This window comes from Rhizophagus irregularis, chromosome 8 (assembly GCF_026210795.1).
Source record: "Rhizophagus irregularis chromosome 8, complete sequence".
Taxonomy (NCBI): Eukaryota; Fungi; Glomeromycota; class Glomeromycetes; order Glomerales; family Glomeraceae; genus Rhizophagus; species Rhizophagus irregularis.
The window spans coordinates 4994866-5011953 of record NC_089436.1 but is presented as its reverse complement, the minus strand read 5'-3'; the positions used below and the strand labels follow the sequence as shown (position 1 = coordinate 5011953).

Sequence of the window (17088 nt, the reverse complement as noted above, 5' to 3'; positions counted from 1 at the left end):
TACAACTGTTTTCCTGAACACCACGTAGCTAGAAGTGGCATTGTGGCAAGCTTTGTTCAGGGTTACCTGTTGCAATCAGTTTATAAATAATAAAATACCATATTTTGCGAGCCACAGCAGTACCCCGTATATGGTGCCGGAAGTCTATACTCGACAATAAAAATGTAGCACCTAAAAATCTTTCAACTCCTTAAAAAAAATACAATTTAGAAAAAATAATGGTACTTTATTCTTTGAGGTAAGCTCTATCAAATTACTGGTCAGATTTTTAAAAGAAGATCTATGTAAAAGGTTATAAGCATTTTGAAATTGCATATGATCGGGCCAAACTTGAAACAAAATATGTTGGCCAGAACTTATGATAATTTGGGCCGACTCAATGCATTGTGATAACGCCAGCCCGAATTATCATAATATGAAATATAATTTTTTTAAAAAAAAAAATTTTTTTATCAATGTATGACTTTTATGAAATGTTAATTGCGATTTTATTGCTGAAATCCACTTTTTCTTATGTTTTATCTTGTTTGTAATAAAAAATTTTCAAAAACTGCATTTTATTAGTACTTTACACAAAACCTAATACGTTAATGATTTATATTTTTTAAAAAACGTATGTTGTGTTTAAACGTTATAATTTTGTTTTATTAATTATAATGCAAAAAAAAATATTACATTAAGCATTAAATGAAGAGGAAAACAAATAAAAAAAATATCTAATCACATATCATTTTTCTAAAATTGCGTTTTACAATGTTTCCATCACAAGGATTTATATTTAAAAGTTCTACTGTATTCCATTATTTCATTACAATTCTGTATTCTGTAGTCTATGCTGCAATTTAACAAAATTTATTAAATAACATTATTAACTACTTTTTATTTTACCACGTACCGGCCCGGTCCAGTACATTTTGGTTCTGTCTGCTTATAAATAGTAATATATATCGATAATATATATTATTTATTCTCCCAGTTTTTATTCTAAATTAGAGATTAAACTAGTTTTGAATATCAGATTTATATTTTAAATTTAGAATCCAATAATTATAGCTGATTAATCGGTTTGAGCTGTATTTAATATAACTTAATGTTCCGGATAATGTTAAACCGTTTAGTAAAAACCCAGCTATGCTCTCTATTTCAAACTTATAGTATAAGCTTCATTTATTTCAGTTCCTATTCATATAATCTTAGATTTCTCTGCTGCTTTGTTATAATATTCAAATGATTTAAGTACATTTGTTTCAGTTCCTATTCCATATCGATAACAAATTCCAAGACTATATATTGATTCAATATGGCCTTTTTCGGCTGCTTCTTTATATAATTCAAATGTTTTAATTTCATTTTTTTCAGTTCCTATTCCAAAAACATAACAATATCCAAGATTATACATTGAGTCAAGATCACCTTTTTCAGCTGCTTTTTTATATAATTCAAATGCATTGATTTCATTTTTTTCAGTTCCTATTCCTTGTAAGTAACAAATTGCAAGATTAAAAACTGAGTCAATATGACCTTTTTCAGCTGCTTCTCTATATGATTCAAATGCTTTGATTTCATTTTTTTCAGTTCCTATTCCTTGTAAGTAACAAATTGCAAGATTAAAAACTGAGTCAATATGACCTTTTTCAGCTGCTTCTCTATATGATTCAAATGCTTTGATTTCATTTTTTTCAGTTCCTATTCCATATTTATAACAAATTCCAAGTTCATATATTGAATCAATATCACCCCTTTCAGCTGCTTCTTTATATAATTCAAATGCCTTGGTTTTACTTTTTTCAGTGCCTGTTCCTTCATTATAACAAATTGCAAGATTATAAATTGAGTTAATGTGACCTCTTTCAGCTGCTTCTTTATATAATTCAAATGCTTTGATTTCATTTTTTTCAGTGCCTGTTCCTTCATTATAACAAATTGCAAGATTATAAATAGAGTTAAGGTGACCTTCTTCAGCTGCTACTTTATATGATTCAAATGCTTTGATTCCATTTTTTTCAGTTCCTATTCCTTGTTTATAACAATATCCAAGATTACACATTGATTTAATATAACCTTTTTCAGCTGCTTCTTTATTTAATTCAAATGCTTTAATTCCATTTTTTTCAGTTCCTATGCCATATAGATAACAACATCCAAGATTAAAAATTGAACCGGTGTGGCCTTTTTCAGCTGCTTCTTTATATAATTCAAATGCTTTGATTTCATTTTTTATAGTTCCTATTCCATTTTTATAACAAATTGCAAGATTATAAATTGAGTTAATATGCCCTTCTTCAGCTGCTTCCTTATATATTTCAAATGCTTTGATTTCATTTTTTTCAATTCCTATTCCATCTTTATAACAACATCCAAGTTTATACATCGAATCAAGATCACCTTTTTCAGTTACTTCCTTATATAATGATTCAAATGCTTTGAATTCATTTTTTTCAGTTTCCATTCCATCTTTATAACAACAAAATGCAAGATTATAAATTGAGCTATTATGGCATTTTTCAGCTGCTTCTTTATATAATTCAAGTGCTTTAATTTCATTTTTTTCAATTCCAATTTCATCTTCATAACAACATTCAAGTTTATACATAGAATTAAGATCACCTTTTTCAGCTGCTTCTTTATATAATAATTCAAATGTTGCAATTTCGTTCCCCATTCCATAATCATAATATTCAAGATCATTCATTGAATTGATATCATCTTTGTCTTCAGTTTTTATTTCAAGTTGATGATTACAGTATTCAGGATTATATGTTATATCATTTAAATTTTGTGATTGACTCATTTGTATTTTTATTTCTTCTCCATTTGGTAATTTAAAGGATGGTCGAAGATGGTTAAAAAATTGAATGACAAATGGGTTATCAATAAAAGAAAAGTGAATTTCAGCTGAAGATAAAGCTTTGGCTAGTAAAGACACAAGGGATTTTTGTTCTTCTTCACTCATATAATCATTTATGTTGTTAATTTTTATAGTATTTTGTTGTCTAGATTGTTCCAATTTTGATTTTATATTATTCGGAGCATGTTCACATTTTTCAATATGAGTTTGCATTCGTTGAGGGACAGCTCGTTTAAATTCTTTGGAACAATATTTACATTGTATACTAGGATGCGAATCCTCATATTTACCGATTATATGAAAATTTTCCCAAACAGGTCCCCTTTTTCCTACAATTCCTCCACCCATGTTATCAGTATAGTCAATTATTGATGTAGAATTATTCTGTTGATCAGATTGTGATTTTGCATTATTAGGTGCATTTGGACATTTTTTGTCAAGATGTGCTTGCATTCGTTCAGGAATGGCTCGTTTAAATTCTTTTGAACAGTATATACATTGTACACGAGGATGAGAATTATTATCTATACTATTAAAATGCTTCCAAACAGGCCCTTTTTTTCTCTCTTTTCTTGTCATTTGGTAAATATTTTTTTCTTTATCCTTTTAGTTGCGTATATTGTCCCCAGGAAAAAAAGTGAAGAGTAATTGTTGAATTTAGAAAATAAAAAAATGACGAGTTGAAAATTAATTAAAAATGATTTTATCAAGTGACTATATGGCAAAGTGAATGAAAAATTGGCCTATTATATAAATAATATTCGCTTAGTCGTGAATTAATTTAACGTTACACAATATTAAACGCTTTGTTCATATCTATTTTGGCTAGAATAGGCTATAATAGGCTAATCTGTTAATTAACTTGTTAATTTAACCACTTTAATTTGGTTAATAAAATTTATTGTTTCCTTTCTAAGGTTGCGCCATTTTTTGCTGCGATATAATGTAATAAAAGTTGTGTATTTCCTTTCTAAGGTTGCGCCATTTTTGCTGCGATATACTGTAGATGAAAGTTGTGTAATGGTCTTTAAGTAACCAATTAAAAAATTTTTTTTTTACATTAGAACTATCGAGAAATTATTATATAAAATTTTTTTTTTTTTTTTGCTTGGTCTAATGTAATTAACTCGCCCGTCAAGTCGGATCGTACTTTTGCTTTGACTCGAATGTTTCTACTTACACGTGACTAAGATCAACGCTTCTGCATAATGATGTCAATATAAAATTATTCTTTATTTTACATTAAATATTCATAATATCATTTAATTATATCAAAAAAGGATTCAAAAAATATAACGTATTTAAAGTTCAAAACAAACAAAAATATAAGAACAATAAAAAAAAATTTTCAAAGAATCTTCCTTTGGTAATTGGCTAAACATAAAACGCCAGCCACAACCAAATCAATAACTGATCTTCATAAATTATAATGAAATTGGCGGTTTTTGTTTAGAGGCAAATTTTCCATATAAGTAGGTCACCTCTCACTGGTCGAAGTGGGATGATTTGCATGAAGTTTATTGCCCATAAATAGCTTATACATTTGTTGATCTCAATTACGCTTAAGAAATCTCCATCAAATTTAATTTATAGATTGAAACGGGTAAAATTTATTGTAAATTTTATGATTTTAAAACTAATTCGCTAATTATAATGTATAAATTCTAAATAAATTTTAATTAAATTTAATATCAATGTTTATTACGCATATAATAGCTTGAAATTTACTTGAAATATGATATTAAATTTGCAACAAGCCATTTACTTACTATTATTGAAATTTTGCTATACTAAAACAAAATTTATATTATTACAAAATTACAAAAAAAAGCAAAGAGATAATCATAAACTTCGTAGCCACGCTCAATTAAGGCAATGTATTACTAGACCTATGCTAAAGATGACTTTAGCAAGGCTTTCTTTGTGAAATTAAAAGAAATTTCATACACTTTGCCAGCTGGTGAGAAAGCTTATGACCTCTAATAATCTCAAGTCAATTTATATTAAAAAATCTAGAATGTTTGTGAGAAATAATAATTAATGTTATATTATTGTATTTGCTATTTGTGTCATTTTGTGATGGTTAAGTTGAACATATTCCAAGCATCAAAAACCATAATTGCAGTTTATTATTTTGAAGAGTATAAAAGAAAATGTAAAGAAAATTAAAAAATAGTTTATTCGTGATTAAAAATAGTTAAAATAGTTAAAATAGTTTAATATGTTATATCAATCCTCAAAATGGAATCGGGTCCTATTTTGTCATGTGTATCACATGATATAATAACTGATAGGCGCAGTTCAATGACGGATAATCTTTCTTTAAAAAAAAAGTTTGTTCTTTCCCATAATTCCTTTCCCTCTTTCTCCTTCATTAATTTTTTTTCACAACAATGACATCAATGAGCTATTGGTATGAACAACTGACAAAAATTAAAGGAAATGAACAAATAATTCCAATGGCTCAAAGTTGAAGTTCAACTGAACATTTTCGCAAATAGTGCTCTCTTAGGTGATTTCTTTTTATTTTTATCAATTTTTTGAATTTTTTTTTGTTTTATCGTTATTTACTATAATTTTCTTTTTTTTTCTTATTATTTTTCATAAAATTTTTTCCAAGCCTATGATAGCTGGACTTGAAGAAAACAAAAGTAAAAATTATACTTTACAATAAAACAAGAACTGGAAATTAAAATAAATGGCAAGTTAGTTTTGTTTTAATAGTTCATTATTAGTATTAGAAATGTATTAAAATTTTCTTTTTAATTTTTTAAAGGTAACAGAGAATCTTCAGACGATTGGTGATTATTGGGGAAAAAGTTTCTATAAAAAATGTATTAAATGTTCCTTCTTTTTTTTTGGTAGGTAATGTTCTCTGGAGGGACTTTTTGGACAGTAAGTAAAATTTTTGGGAAAAGAATTTCGCCATTAATTATGAGGAACATACTAAATTTCCTTTTTTTTATTTTTTTGTAGGTAATGACTTGTCTGTGGAAGACTTTTGGATAGTGAGTTATTTCTTTTGAGAGGAATTCGTCATTTATCTGTAAGAAATGTCTGACGCTTCTTTTTTTAATCTTTATAGGTTCTGTATTTCCAGACTTTGGTAAGCTATTTGAATTCAGAATTGACTTTAAGAAACCTATTTTAAAAGAATTTTATTAATGAAATTTTTCTTTTTTTATTTTTTAGCCTTATGGTACTTTGGATCTTTGAAGCAGAATTTTGTTAATGGAAGATGAAGTTTTTTCTCTCATTTTAACGTGGATTTTTTTGACACATGGACTTCTGATAATTCTTTTTTTAAAGTTCTTTTTTTTAATTTAAAAAAAGGGAAAGTGATTTTTAAATTATTTTTAATGAATTCAGTTTTTTAGACGGCTTCATTAGGATCTTTAGACACGTAGGTTATGGTGTACTTTTTTTTTATATTCTTAAACTTTTTTTTTTAATATAATATTAACCTAACAACTTCATTTTCGTTCTTATTTGGATAAGTCTTCAGCTCTTTGGAGGCTGATTTCGGTAAGATATTTTTTTTCTTTGACATTAAAAAATGATTACTAACTTTTTTTTCTTTTATAGATGACTTGCTCTTTGGTATCCAGAGATATTTTTGAACATGGATTTCGTAAGTTCAATTTTTTTCTTTAATTTTTCTTTTAACAAAGAATGATCACTAATATTCATCATCTTTCTTTTTTCAGATGGTTGGTTTTTTGACTTTTTAAACACGTGAAAACTTGGTGAGATTTGTTTCTAATTATGCATTTCAATGAAATGTTTTTACTAACATTTCAATTTTCTCTTTTTTAGATGGTCTAGGTCTCTGAATCAAATGTTTAGGGATCTTGTAGAAAAGAAGTTTGAGGTTAGAGATCATAGGCTTTCTCACCAGCTGGCAAAGTGTATGAAATTTCTTTTAATTCACAAAGAAAGCCTTGCTAAAGTCATCTTTAGTGTAGGTCTAGTAATACATTGCCTTAATTGAGCGTGGCTACGAAGTTTATGATTCTTAAATAGAAGTGAAGTTTCATTATAATATACATAAAATTTATATAAAATTTATAATAATTTATTGTATTTATTGTTAATATTTTAGCTATATATTTGCAAATATGAGCGAAATTTCATTAACATTTCTTATATCATAAAAAATTTCTGTTTAATGTATTATAAGTTTAAATGATATATAAAGAAGGTTTTATCACAATTTAAAATACATTTATATAATAGAAACTTGTAAATTTCAAATGACATATACACTTCATGGAAATTGGACAAGTTTACAACAAATTTCCTTAATATACACTTTAATTGGAATTAATTGAAATTACTGGTAAATCAATTTGAAATGTGACGTGTATATAAAATTTCTCTAGTGTAAATGTATTGCACATCCCCCTACTTCGACCAGTGATCTGCTATTTTGCAATGAAAGATGTTTGAACTTTATGACTGGTTTAAGCATAACGAAGATCATAAAAAAAAAGAATTGCTTTGAAGAGCATTCTATAAAAACTAACATTAAAATACTTTAACTGATACGACTATACATGAGAATGCTGCCGGAATATTACGGCGGTGTAATACTGTATATTATACCACACACCACTGTAATGCTGAATTGCCGATGAATTACCCTGCCGTAATGCCGAATTTAAATATTGTCGAAATGTATGGTGGGACTAAAAGTGACAAAATTGGAAACTTTGAATTTTGAATTTTTGAATTTTTGAAATTTCCTTTTTAAAATTTCCTTTTATGGGGTCGTGTTAGATCACGTGATTTTACATTACTTACACGACAAATGAGGACGTAACAAATAAAATTTCATGTACCGGAAATAAACTGAAAACTGGGGAGGTGACAAATTTATAAGTCACGTGATCGAACCGGTCACCTTTTATCCTTATTAGTATAGATCGACGTTGCACAATTCCAAATTTAGAAACTTGTATAGTTCAAAATTTCGACATGTCACTAAACTACTGTACACCATTAGAAATGAATGAAATGAATTGCACCACCGTAATATTGAATTGCCGAAATTGAATTATTGTCAAAATTATAAAATTTTCATATTATCATAGGTATCATTCGGGCTATTTTATTTTTAGATCAGATCTATTTTTTTTTTTAGAAAAAAAATTAGTATTAAACGCATTTTATTAATTACATAATTGTACAAAATACTTAGAGGTATCAATAAAAAATTATCGATAGCCCTATAACCCAATCTATCTAAAAAAAACTATAAACTAAAATTTTATTAAACTATGTAATCTAATCTCTATCTAATAACTAGTTTTCATAAATCCGTGCCATATCGAACTTATAGATCTATTATCGACATCATTTTCTGCTCAATTGCTAATTTTATTGAATTTTTCGTTATTTTCTTCTTTTTTTTTGTTTTTTATTTTTATTATAGATCAGATCTAATATATTTGCATTCATGATGTATTGCCGAATTACCATAGGTTAAATTCACCACCATATATAGCCGAAAGAAACAATTAATATGAAGTTCCTTATTTAAATTATTTTTAATTACAAACATATACTACATAATTATGATTTTAACTCATTATAGACTTAATGTTAATTCGTCATTAAATAATCAGAATTCTAAAAATTCTAACACAATTTATACTAGTGAGTAGTGACCATTATAAAGTAAGCTGATTTCAACTGTAAATTCTTCAAGTGAGCGTAACATTGAAGAACTAATAATTGAAACACTCATTATTCTGACACTTATTATCATTTTGTAATACTCTGTAACAACCAAGATTTTTATTAATATGTAAATAATGTGAAATGGTTTATAATAATTAATGCTTTTATTATAAAAATTAATAAATTTTTTTTATTAACACGTCTCAAAAATTAAGTAACAATTAAATATTTTTATTAATATTTAAAATATTTCGCAAAAATTAATGTTTTTATTTTAAAAATTAATATTTCATTAATATTTAATTTGAAATAATACGCAAAATTTAATGAATTATTATTAATGTTGTTAGCTAGAAAAAATAATTTTCTATATTGTAATTTTTACTGATTAAAATTTAATAAATCATTTTTTTTAAAGTTGTTGTATTCATGACTCGTGAGTGTCAGGATTTGATTATGATTTGTCAGGATTGTCAGACAGGCTTCTAGGAACAAAGATATCTTGGAAAGTACTTGTTAATAGGATTATTTTACTGTACTGAGTTAGAGTAAAAGTAAAGTTAGAGCTGAAACTGGAAAGGATCACATGATAATCATGTTGTCAACACGTCAAAGAAAGAAAAGATATTGACAAAGTAATGGATGATGACACCTTGAATAGAGAACTAACAAGAATAATGTAAAACACAAAAAACTCACGTCAAAGCAAAAAGTATGATCCGACTTAATGGACGAATTAAGACTACTTCTACATCAGACCAAACAAGGAAATAAATCCATTATTGTTTTTTAGAAATTACAGATCAGATTACCTTCATTAAATTATATCGGATTTTAAATATAACGAAAATTTTATATAATATTTTCTTTTTTTTTTGATGAGATAGTTCCAATATAAAAGCTTTTTTTTTTAAAAAAAAAAAAAAAGAATGGTTAAACCATGAACTTTTATTTATGCCGCAGCAAAATGGTGTAACCTTAAAAAGGAACAAAAATGTCTCATGATTAATGAGATTTTCTTTTTAATTTAAAAATAGGAGATAATAAACACCAATATAGAATCTATGAAAGTGATTAAATTAACAAGTCATAAAAAGTTAAAAAAAAAAGGAAAAATCAGGGGTTAAACCACTATTTGTGCCGCAGCAAAAATGGTGTAACCTTAAAAGGAAACAAAATTTCTTATGATTAATAAAATTTTCTTTTTAATTTAAAAATAGGGGCATAATAAACACCAATATAGAATTTATTAACCGTTAAATTAACAAGTTAATAGATTATTCAATATTAAACTAGCTAAAATAAACAATTCTTTTTAATTTTGAATTAATCTACAAAACTAAGCGAACATTTTTTTTATATAATAGGCAATTTTTTTATTCACTAGTACTTGTTTAATTAATTTTCAATTCGCAATTTTTTTGTTATTTCCTAAAATCAATAATTACTCTTCATTTTTTCCTGAGAATAGTATGCGTAACTAAAAAGATAAAGAACATAAATTTTTACCAAAATGATAAGAAAAAAAGAGAGAAAAAAAGGTCCTGTTTGGAAACATTTTTACAGTATAAGTGAACATGACGACTCTCATCCTCATGTACAATGTATATACTGTTTAAAAGATTTTCAACGAGCTGTTCCTGAACGAATGCAAGCACATCTTGACAAAAAATGTCCAAGTGCACCGAATAATGCAAAATCACAATCTGTTCAACAGAATAATTCTACATCAATAATTGGCTACACTGATAACATAAATGAAGAAATTGTAAGAAAAAGAGGATCTGTTTGGAAAAATTTTCATATAATCGGTAAATATGGGGACTCACACCCTAGTGTACAATGTAACTATTGTTCCAAAGAGTTTAAACGAGCTGTTCCTCAACGAATGCAAACTCATATTGAAAAATGTGAACAAGTTCCGAATAATGTAAAATCAAAATTGAAACAATCTAGACAACAAAATACTATAAAAATTAATAATATTAATGATTATATGAGTGAAGAAGAACAAAAATCCCTTGAGTCTTTACTAGCCAAAGCTTTATCTTCAGCTAAAATTCAATTTTCTTTTGTTGATAACCCATTTGTCATACAATTTTTTAACCATCTTCGACCATCCTTTAAACTACCAAATGGAGAAGAAATAAAAATACAAATGAGTCAAACACAATCTTTAAATGATATAACATATCATCCTGAATACTGTCATCAATTTGAAATAAAAACTGAAGATGGAAGTGATATTGATACTGATACAACGATTGATCTTGAATGTGAAAGTGAAAGTAAAAAAAGAACGATATTTGAATCTTGTAAAGAAGCAGCTGAAAAAGGTGATATCAAATCAATTTTTAAACTTGGACGTTGTTATGCTAATGGAATAGGAACTGAAAAAAATGAAATCAAAGCATTTGAATCATATAAAGAAGCAGCTGAAAAAGATCATGTTGAATCAATGTATAAACTTGGATGCTGTTATCAAAATGGAATAGGAACCGAAAAAAATGAAATTAAAGCATTTGAATTATATAAAGAAGCAGCTGAAAAAGGTGATCTTGATTCAATTGATTCAATGTATTATTATGATAAACTTGAATGTTGTTATACTGAACTTAGACATTGTTATGAGAATGGAATAGGAACTGAAAAAAGTGAAATCAAAGCATTTGAATTAAATAAAGAAGCAGCTGAAAAGGGTTTTGTTGAATCAATATATGAACTTGGATGTTGTTATGAGAATGGAACAGGAACTGAAAAAAATGAAATTAAAGCATTTAAATCATATGAAGAAGCAGCTGTAGGAGGTCATATTGAATCAATGTATAAACTTGGATGTTATTATGAGAATGGAACAGGAACTGAAAAAAATGAAATCAAAGCATTTAAATTATATAAAAAAGCAGCTGAAGAAGTTGATTTTGGACCATCAATGTATAAACTTGGATTTTATTATGCTAATGGAATAGGAACTGAAGAAAATAAAATTAAAGCATTTGAATCATATAAAAAAGCAGCTGAAGGAGGATTTTTTGACTCAATGTATGATTATAGATGTTGTTATGCTAAACTTGGATGTTATTATGAGAATGGAATAGGAACTGAAAAAAATGAAACCAAAGCATTTGAATCATATGAAGAAGCAGCTGAAAAAGGTCATGTTGAATCAATATATAAACTTGGATGTTATTATGAGAATGGAATAGGAACTGAAAAAAATGAAACCAAAGCATTTGAATCATATAAAAAAGCAGCTGAAGAAGGTCATATTGAATCAATATATAAACTTGGATGTTGTTATGAGAATGGAATAGGAACTGAAAAAAATAAAACCAAAGCATTTGAATCATATAAAGAAGCAGCTGAAAAGGGTCATGTTGAATCAATGTATGAACTTGGATGTTATTATGAGAATGGAACAGGAACTGAAAAAAATGAAATCAAAGCATTTGAATTATATAATAAAGCAGCTGAAAAAGGTGATCTTAATTCAATGTATAAACTTGGATGTTGTTATCGATATGGAATAGGAACTGGAATTAACGTAATTAAATCATTTGAATATTATAACAAAGCAGAAAAGAAGTCTTAGATTAAATTAATATCATGAAGTAGGAACTGAAATAAATAAAACTTATACTGTAAATTTGAATAGAGTTGGATTTTACTCCAGAACATTAGCCATGTTATATACAGCTCAAACAGATTAATCAGTACAATTATTGGATTCTAAATTTAATTGAGACTATAAACCTAATATTCATAAATTTTACGTGAGGATCGGTATAAAGCGCTTTCATAAAATTTTGTAATATTATGTGATAACTTTACATAACTTTATTAGAATAAACTATAAATTTTACCTCTTCCATTCGGTAAGACGAAGAAGAGTAGTGTCGAGTTAACCAAAAAAGTATAGTATGGTATGAAATCGATATTGAGTATGATTTAGATAATAAAACTATACTCAACTGTAATAGTGTATATTATCAAACGAAAAAAGTATTGTATTTATATTTTTTTTATTTATAATTATACTCAACCGCCAATGAAGAAAATTTTTATTGTTAATTTTTATTAAAATCTTTAATTAATACTAATTCTTAATTAGCCAATTTCAATTGACGCTCCTTTTCACAGTTATTTTTTGTTTCACGTTCCCTTAAAGCAAATTCACGTTCTTTTAATGCTAAAGCTAAATCTTTTTCCCGATATTCAAGCTCTTTAAGCTTTAAAGCCAACTTACTTTCTTTATTATTATCTTCTTCACAATCACTTGGCTATAAAAATATGTTCTAATATTTTATTATTATTATCTTTGATTACTATAAATATTCACATAACAATACCTCAATAAGCTCCTCTTCATAAATGACGTCTTCTCTATTAACAAAATCAATATCCATAGTTATAGTGCGAGATAAAATTTTTCGTGTGAAACAATGAGCAAAGATAATAATAATATTTTTCGTGTAGAACAAGTAGAGATAATATTTTTCTTTTAGGTGAGTAACTTTATAAGCGAAACATTATTCTTTTACGTGGAACGAGAAAGATTTTTTTTTTTGACTTTATTATCGATTATCAAATAAGTTGAAGAGTTTTTACAGTAGATTATTTCACGTGACATATTATACTTTTTGGTTGACTCCTTTTCGCATTACTAAATACAGCCTGCATATTGTGGGAATTATATGAAAATGATGTGGAAATTTTGCGTAACTGTGTGAATTATGTGCATATTTACATAAAAGATCAAAATTTGCGAAATTATGTGGTGGTTAATTTAAAATTTTTTGTATTTATCACAAAATTTTGTGACCCTTGTGATTTATTGTGAAATGCCATAAATCATCGTCCGTATACTGTATTTTATTTATTACATATAAAAATTTTAACCGCGCCGCGTTCTTATTTTATTTTATTGTTTTTTGTAAATTTCAGCACAGACATACACAGACATAATGACCAAAGCAAATAAAGGTTGGAAACTATGAATATATCATATGATATAATTGTTATATGAATATATATAGTTTTATTTGCGACGTTGTAAAATGACAGATAACAACAGAGTAAGTTATCTCAGATGTTATATTTCGTTTAAATCCTTTATTCGTGTCTGATTGTATATGCCGACGTGTTACTTTAACGTCTGATCGGATTTGATTTATTTTAGTCGCATATCGCATTTATAAACGCTTCTGAACCCATCTATTTGGGTATTAGTCAAAAGATTATATTCGTCTTGTGTATACAAAGTTTTTTCCAAATAGTAAAAGTACAAACTAGAGCTGATAGAGACAATAATCATGAGAAATTAATTGAAAGAATGGTAACTCGCACAAAAAAAATTTGCTATCATATCGCATACTGTCTCTACTTGATTAAAATTGTTGAGATATACACGAATCCATTTTTCATTTATTTTATCTTGGGTATTAATATGCGCACAAAATAAAATTATAGGGTTGGTCAAATTTGCACTCAACAATCCACTTCAAAAATCAATTGCAACGTGTAAAGAATTTTAAAAGCAAGTTGTTGCCACTTGCCACCGATTTTGTGTAATTGAATTGACGCTTTTTTGAATAAAGAAAGTTGTCTACTTCAGGAACATTTAAGAATGAGGAACAAATGACAATATCAAAAAGTTAGTTATGTTAATTACGGAAATTTATACTTTAACGGGTTTTTAAAACCAAAATAAAAAATAAAGTATTAAATTTATTATTATTGATTAACGGAATTATGACTGTGAAGTTATAAATAAACAAATGCTTTAACTAGAAAACAGGACCGTTAGAATGTCCAATTAAATTTACTAGTCTGAACCAAACTCAAAATTATTCGAATAAAGTATATTTGACTTCATGAATTCATTCAATTTTGGGAAACAAGTCCCCACCCACTCCAACTTAAAGCCAAAATCAAGCAAAATTGCTAAAATTTCAAGTCTATGGAGATTGAACTATGAAGCTGATGAAGATAGAGTTGATGGGCTGATGAACCAATGGTTTATCTCGAGTAAAACTGAGGCGATGATTTATATTTTTTTAAAAAAAGTATGTTTATATCAGATATGTTTTAAATTTTATTTGTCAATTATATTCATTATTATAATCATATTAAACAAAGGGAAAAACTATAAAAGAAATAAAAAAAAATGTATCGTTTTTAATTAAAAATAATCACGTACCATTTTTTCTAAAAGTTTTATAATAATATTTCAATCGTAAGTTTAGCGAATATTATTGGATTAGTTTGTGTAACATTTATCTTAGAAATAATTTAGTAAATGCTCACGTAAAACGTGAGGTTTCACATCTTTCCAATGGAGAACGAAAGAATATTATTTAAAAAATTCTAGGTTTTATTACAAAAATATGCGTATAATAAAATTTTAATGTTAAAAGTAATAAATAAACACGTTTTCTTCACAATTTGAGTTATACAGTCTAATAAATACTATGTAAAATATATATTTATATCATTTAGTATTAAAACATAAACTAATAAATCTATGCAAGCTTCAAGCTTTATAAGCTAAGTTAAAATTTTTATTAAGACATTTCTTCTTCATGAAGTTTTTCAATAAAAACAAAAATATTTCAGTTAATCATAAAATAAACAAAATAAAATAAAAATTATAATAGTAAATAAATTATAACAGAGAAGAAATAACATACATTTCAAGACGAAATTTACAGCAAAATATATTGATATTAATCTTATCGTACACAACCGCGTTAACCGGTATGACCACGTGATTGGCGAGATTGCGTTCCCGAAAAAATTACACCAATTGCATTTTATTATAACTAAGTAATAAATAAAGTAAATTTTGTAAATAACTTTACAAACATTTTTCTTCAAATTAAGGTAAACTATTTTTATACCTGCTAAACAACTTTACTTAGTTTGATAAAAGTATTGAAATTATGCTGTACGCTGTGAGATATTTGCAAAAAATCGAATAATCTAATAAAAAGAAATTAAAATAAACTGCACAATGAAATATTAATATTTTAAAATAATATAATAAAAAAATAAAGGAGTCAAAAGATAAAAAAAATTATTTCGTAGATCCAAATTCCAAAATTGTTGATGTTTGTTTTAGTGTTTTTTTTTCGTAGATTGCAAATATTTTACAAGCGTCATATATTTCGTTTTCTATCTTTACCATGTAATAAAAATTATTTAATTTTAATTCTTCATAAAAACGTATTGAAAAAAGAAGAATTACAAATCGTATATTGAAATAAAAATTATGTAGCACGAAAACTTAACGTATAATTAATAAAATGTGATTAATAAAATAAACAGACTACAAGAATTATGAAATTACTTTTTTGCAGAGCAGTGATTTATTTTTGATCTTTTTTTTTGTCATCATCAAGATTTTTCTCTCTCTTCGTCTGCTTTTTCCTTTTTTGATATTATATTTATTTTTTGTCAATTGGATGAATTATTATGAAATTATAATAACGCCAAAAGAACTAACTTTTTCACATATTTTTGTTATTTATTTGTTCCCTTTGAAACTAATTTTCCATTTCTATACTTATAAAACAACTTGGATGAAGCATATTGAGTACATTTTTATTTACATTAATTGAATGTTGCATTTTGATTTGAACGAAAACTGGAACCCTAAGATCATTCAATCTCAACAAAGAAAATTAAATCAAGACCACAAAGTTTTCTTGAGATATAGAATGTTTAAACATGACTCGGATGGTTCACTAAAAAATTTATCTTGCAGTTAAATTTACAACTTGTGGTATAAGAATGAAAAGTTTGACGAACCTTTGGTGATCCCTTAAAAGAAAACCAGTGGTTTAGCTCAGGTAAATACTTTTCCCATAAAAAGCCACATGAGCTAAGATTATCAACCATAGACATCATATTGAAGATTTCCATTAACAGACAGTCCTCGTCTTTAAAAACTAAAATACCATTTCCTTCACTTAATTGTATATTTATGTGATTGCTGGCTGTTATCCTGTCCAAAAGAGAAACTTTCCATCAAGTACTGTTTGAAGTGATTGTGCTTTATCATCAAAGATAATAAAAGATGTTAGGACCTCAACATGTTCTTGTTTTACCGCACCCAGATGTCCCAAGAAGAACTAGAAATTGCTTTTTACCTTACTCATTGCAGACCGAATGCTTGAACCTGAGTAATCAGTTGACTTAAATTGCCGCAAGGGAAATTACGTAATAAAAGACAGGGACGATCACCCCCAGAGGTGACAGTACAGATGTTTTATAGTGGTATTTTTTTGATGGCAACGGGTCATTCATAATTAAATACGATTTGAGAGATTCATATTTAGAAGTCTGGCATCAGGCTTGGGTGGTGTCACTGAGAAGTTATGTATATGATTACTATTATCAAATCTTCATCAAAAGATGGTTTTTGGCAAAAAAATTTATAAAAATTCTATTTCAAGTGACGTTAGAAAAATCTTATCAATCAATCAATTTAAGACATATAATCAAAATTTTACACAATTTCACAATTTACACTCATTATCTCGAAACGTATAACGTTC

The 17088-nt window shown here is 26.7% G+C and overlaps 4 protein-coding genes across 5 annotated transcripts; 2 read left to right on the top strand and 2 right to left on the bottom strand.

Moving 5' to 3' along the window:
• Positions 1 to 1183: 1183 nt before the first annotated feature.
• On the bottom strand, positions 1184 to 3427 carry OCT59_028969 (uncharacterized protein; the record flags this gene model as incomplete). Its single annotated transcript, XM_066147691.1, has 2 exons — positions 1184 to 1800; positions 2386 to 3427. The coding sequence occupies 2 exons, from the start codon at positions 3425 to 3427 to the stop codon at positions 1184 to 1186; spliced, it is 1659 nt and encodes a 552-aa protein (XP_065994374.1).
• A 1814-nt stretch (positions 3428 to 5241) lies between these two features.
• On the top strand, positions 5242 to 6835 carry OCT59_028968 (uncharacterized protein; the record flags this gene model as incomplete). Of its 2 annotated transcripts, none has more annotated exons than XM_066147689.1 (12): positions 5242 to 5317; positions 5529 to 5549; positions 5714 to 5743; positions 5825 to 5856; positions 5934 to 5954; positions 6041 to 6047; positions 6226 to 6251; positions 6347 to 6373; positions 6434 to 6479; positions 6556 to 6583; positions 6665 to 6719; positions 6809 to 6835. In XM_066147689.1, the coding sequence occupies 12 exons, from the start codon at positions 5242 to 5244 to the stop codon at positions 6833 to 6835; spliced, it is 396 nt and encodes a 131-aa protein (XP_065994372.1). The 2 variants fall into 2 exon arrangements, with proteins under 2 accessions (XP_065994372.1, XP_065994373.1); XM_066147690.1 differs by lacking the exon at positions 5242 to 5317 and adding an exon at positions 5625 to 5649 and having other exon boundaries at positions 5547 to 5549.
• Positions 6836 to 10043: 3208 nt separating this feature from the next.
• On the top strand, positions 10044 to 12122 carry OCT59_028967 (uncharacterized protein; the record flags this gene model as incomplete). The annotated part of the gene is made up of 1 exon (XM_025328022.2): positions 10044 to 12122. One exon carries the CDS (start codon positions 10044 to 10046, stop codon positions 12120 to 12122), a length of 2079 nt encoding a protein of 692 aa, XP_025168496.2.
• A 511-nt stretch (positions 12123 to 12633) lies between these two features.
• On the bottom strand, positions 12634 to 12936 carry OCT59_028966 (uncharacterized protein; the record flags this gene model as incomplete). Its single annotated transcript, XM_066147688.1, has 2 exons — positions 12634 to 12810; positions 12880 to 12936. The coding sequence occupies 2 exons, from the start codon at positions 12934 to 12936 to the stop codon at positions 12634 to 12636; spliced, it is 234 nt and encodes a 77-aa protein (XP_065994371.1).
• Positions 12937 to 17088: the final 4152 nt, after the last annotated feature.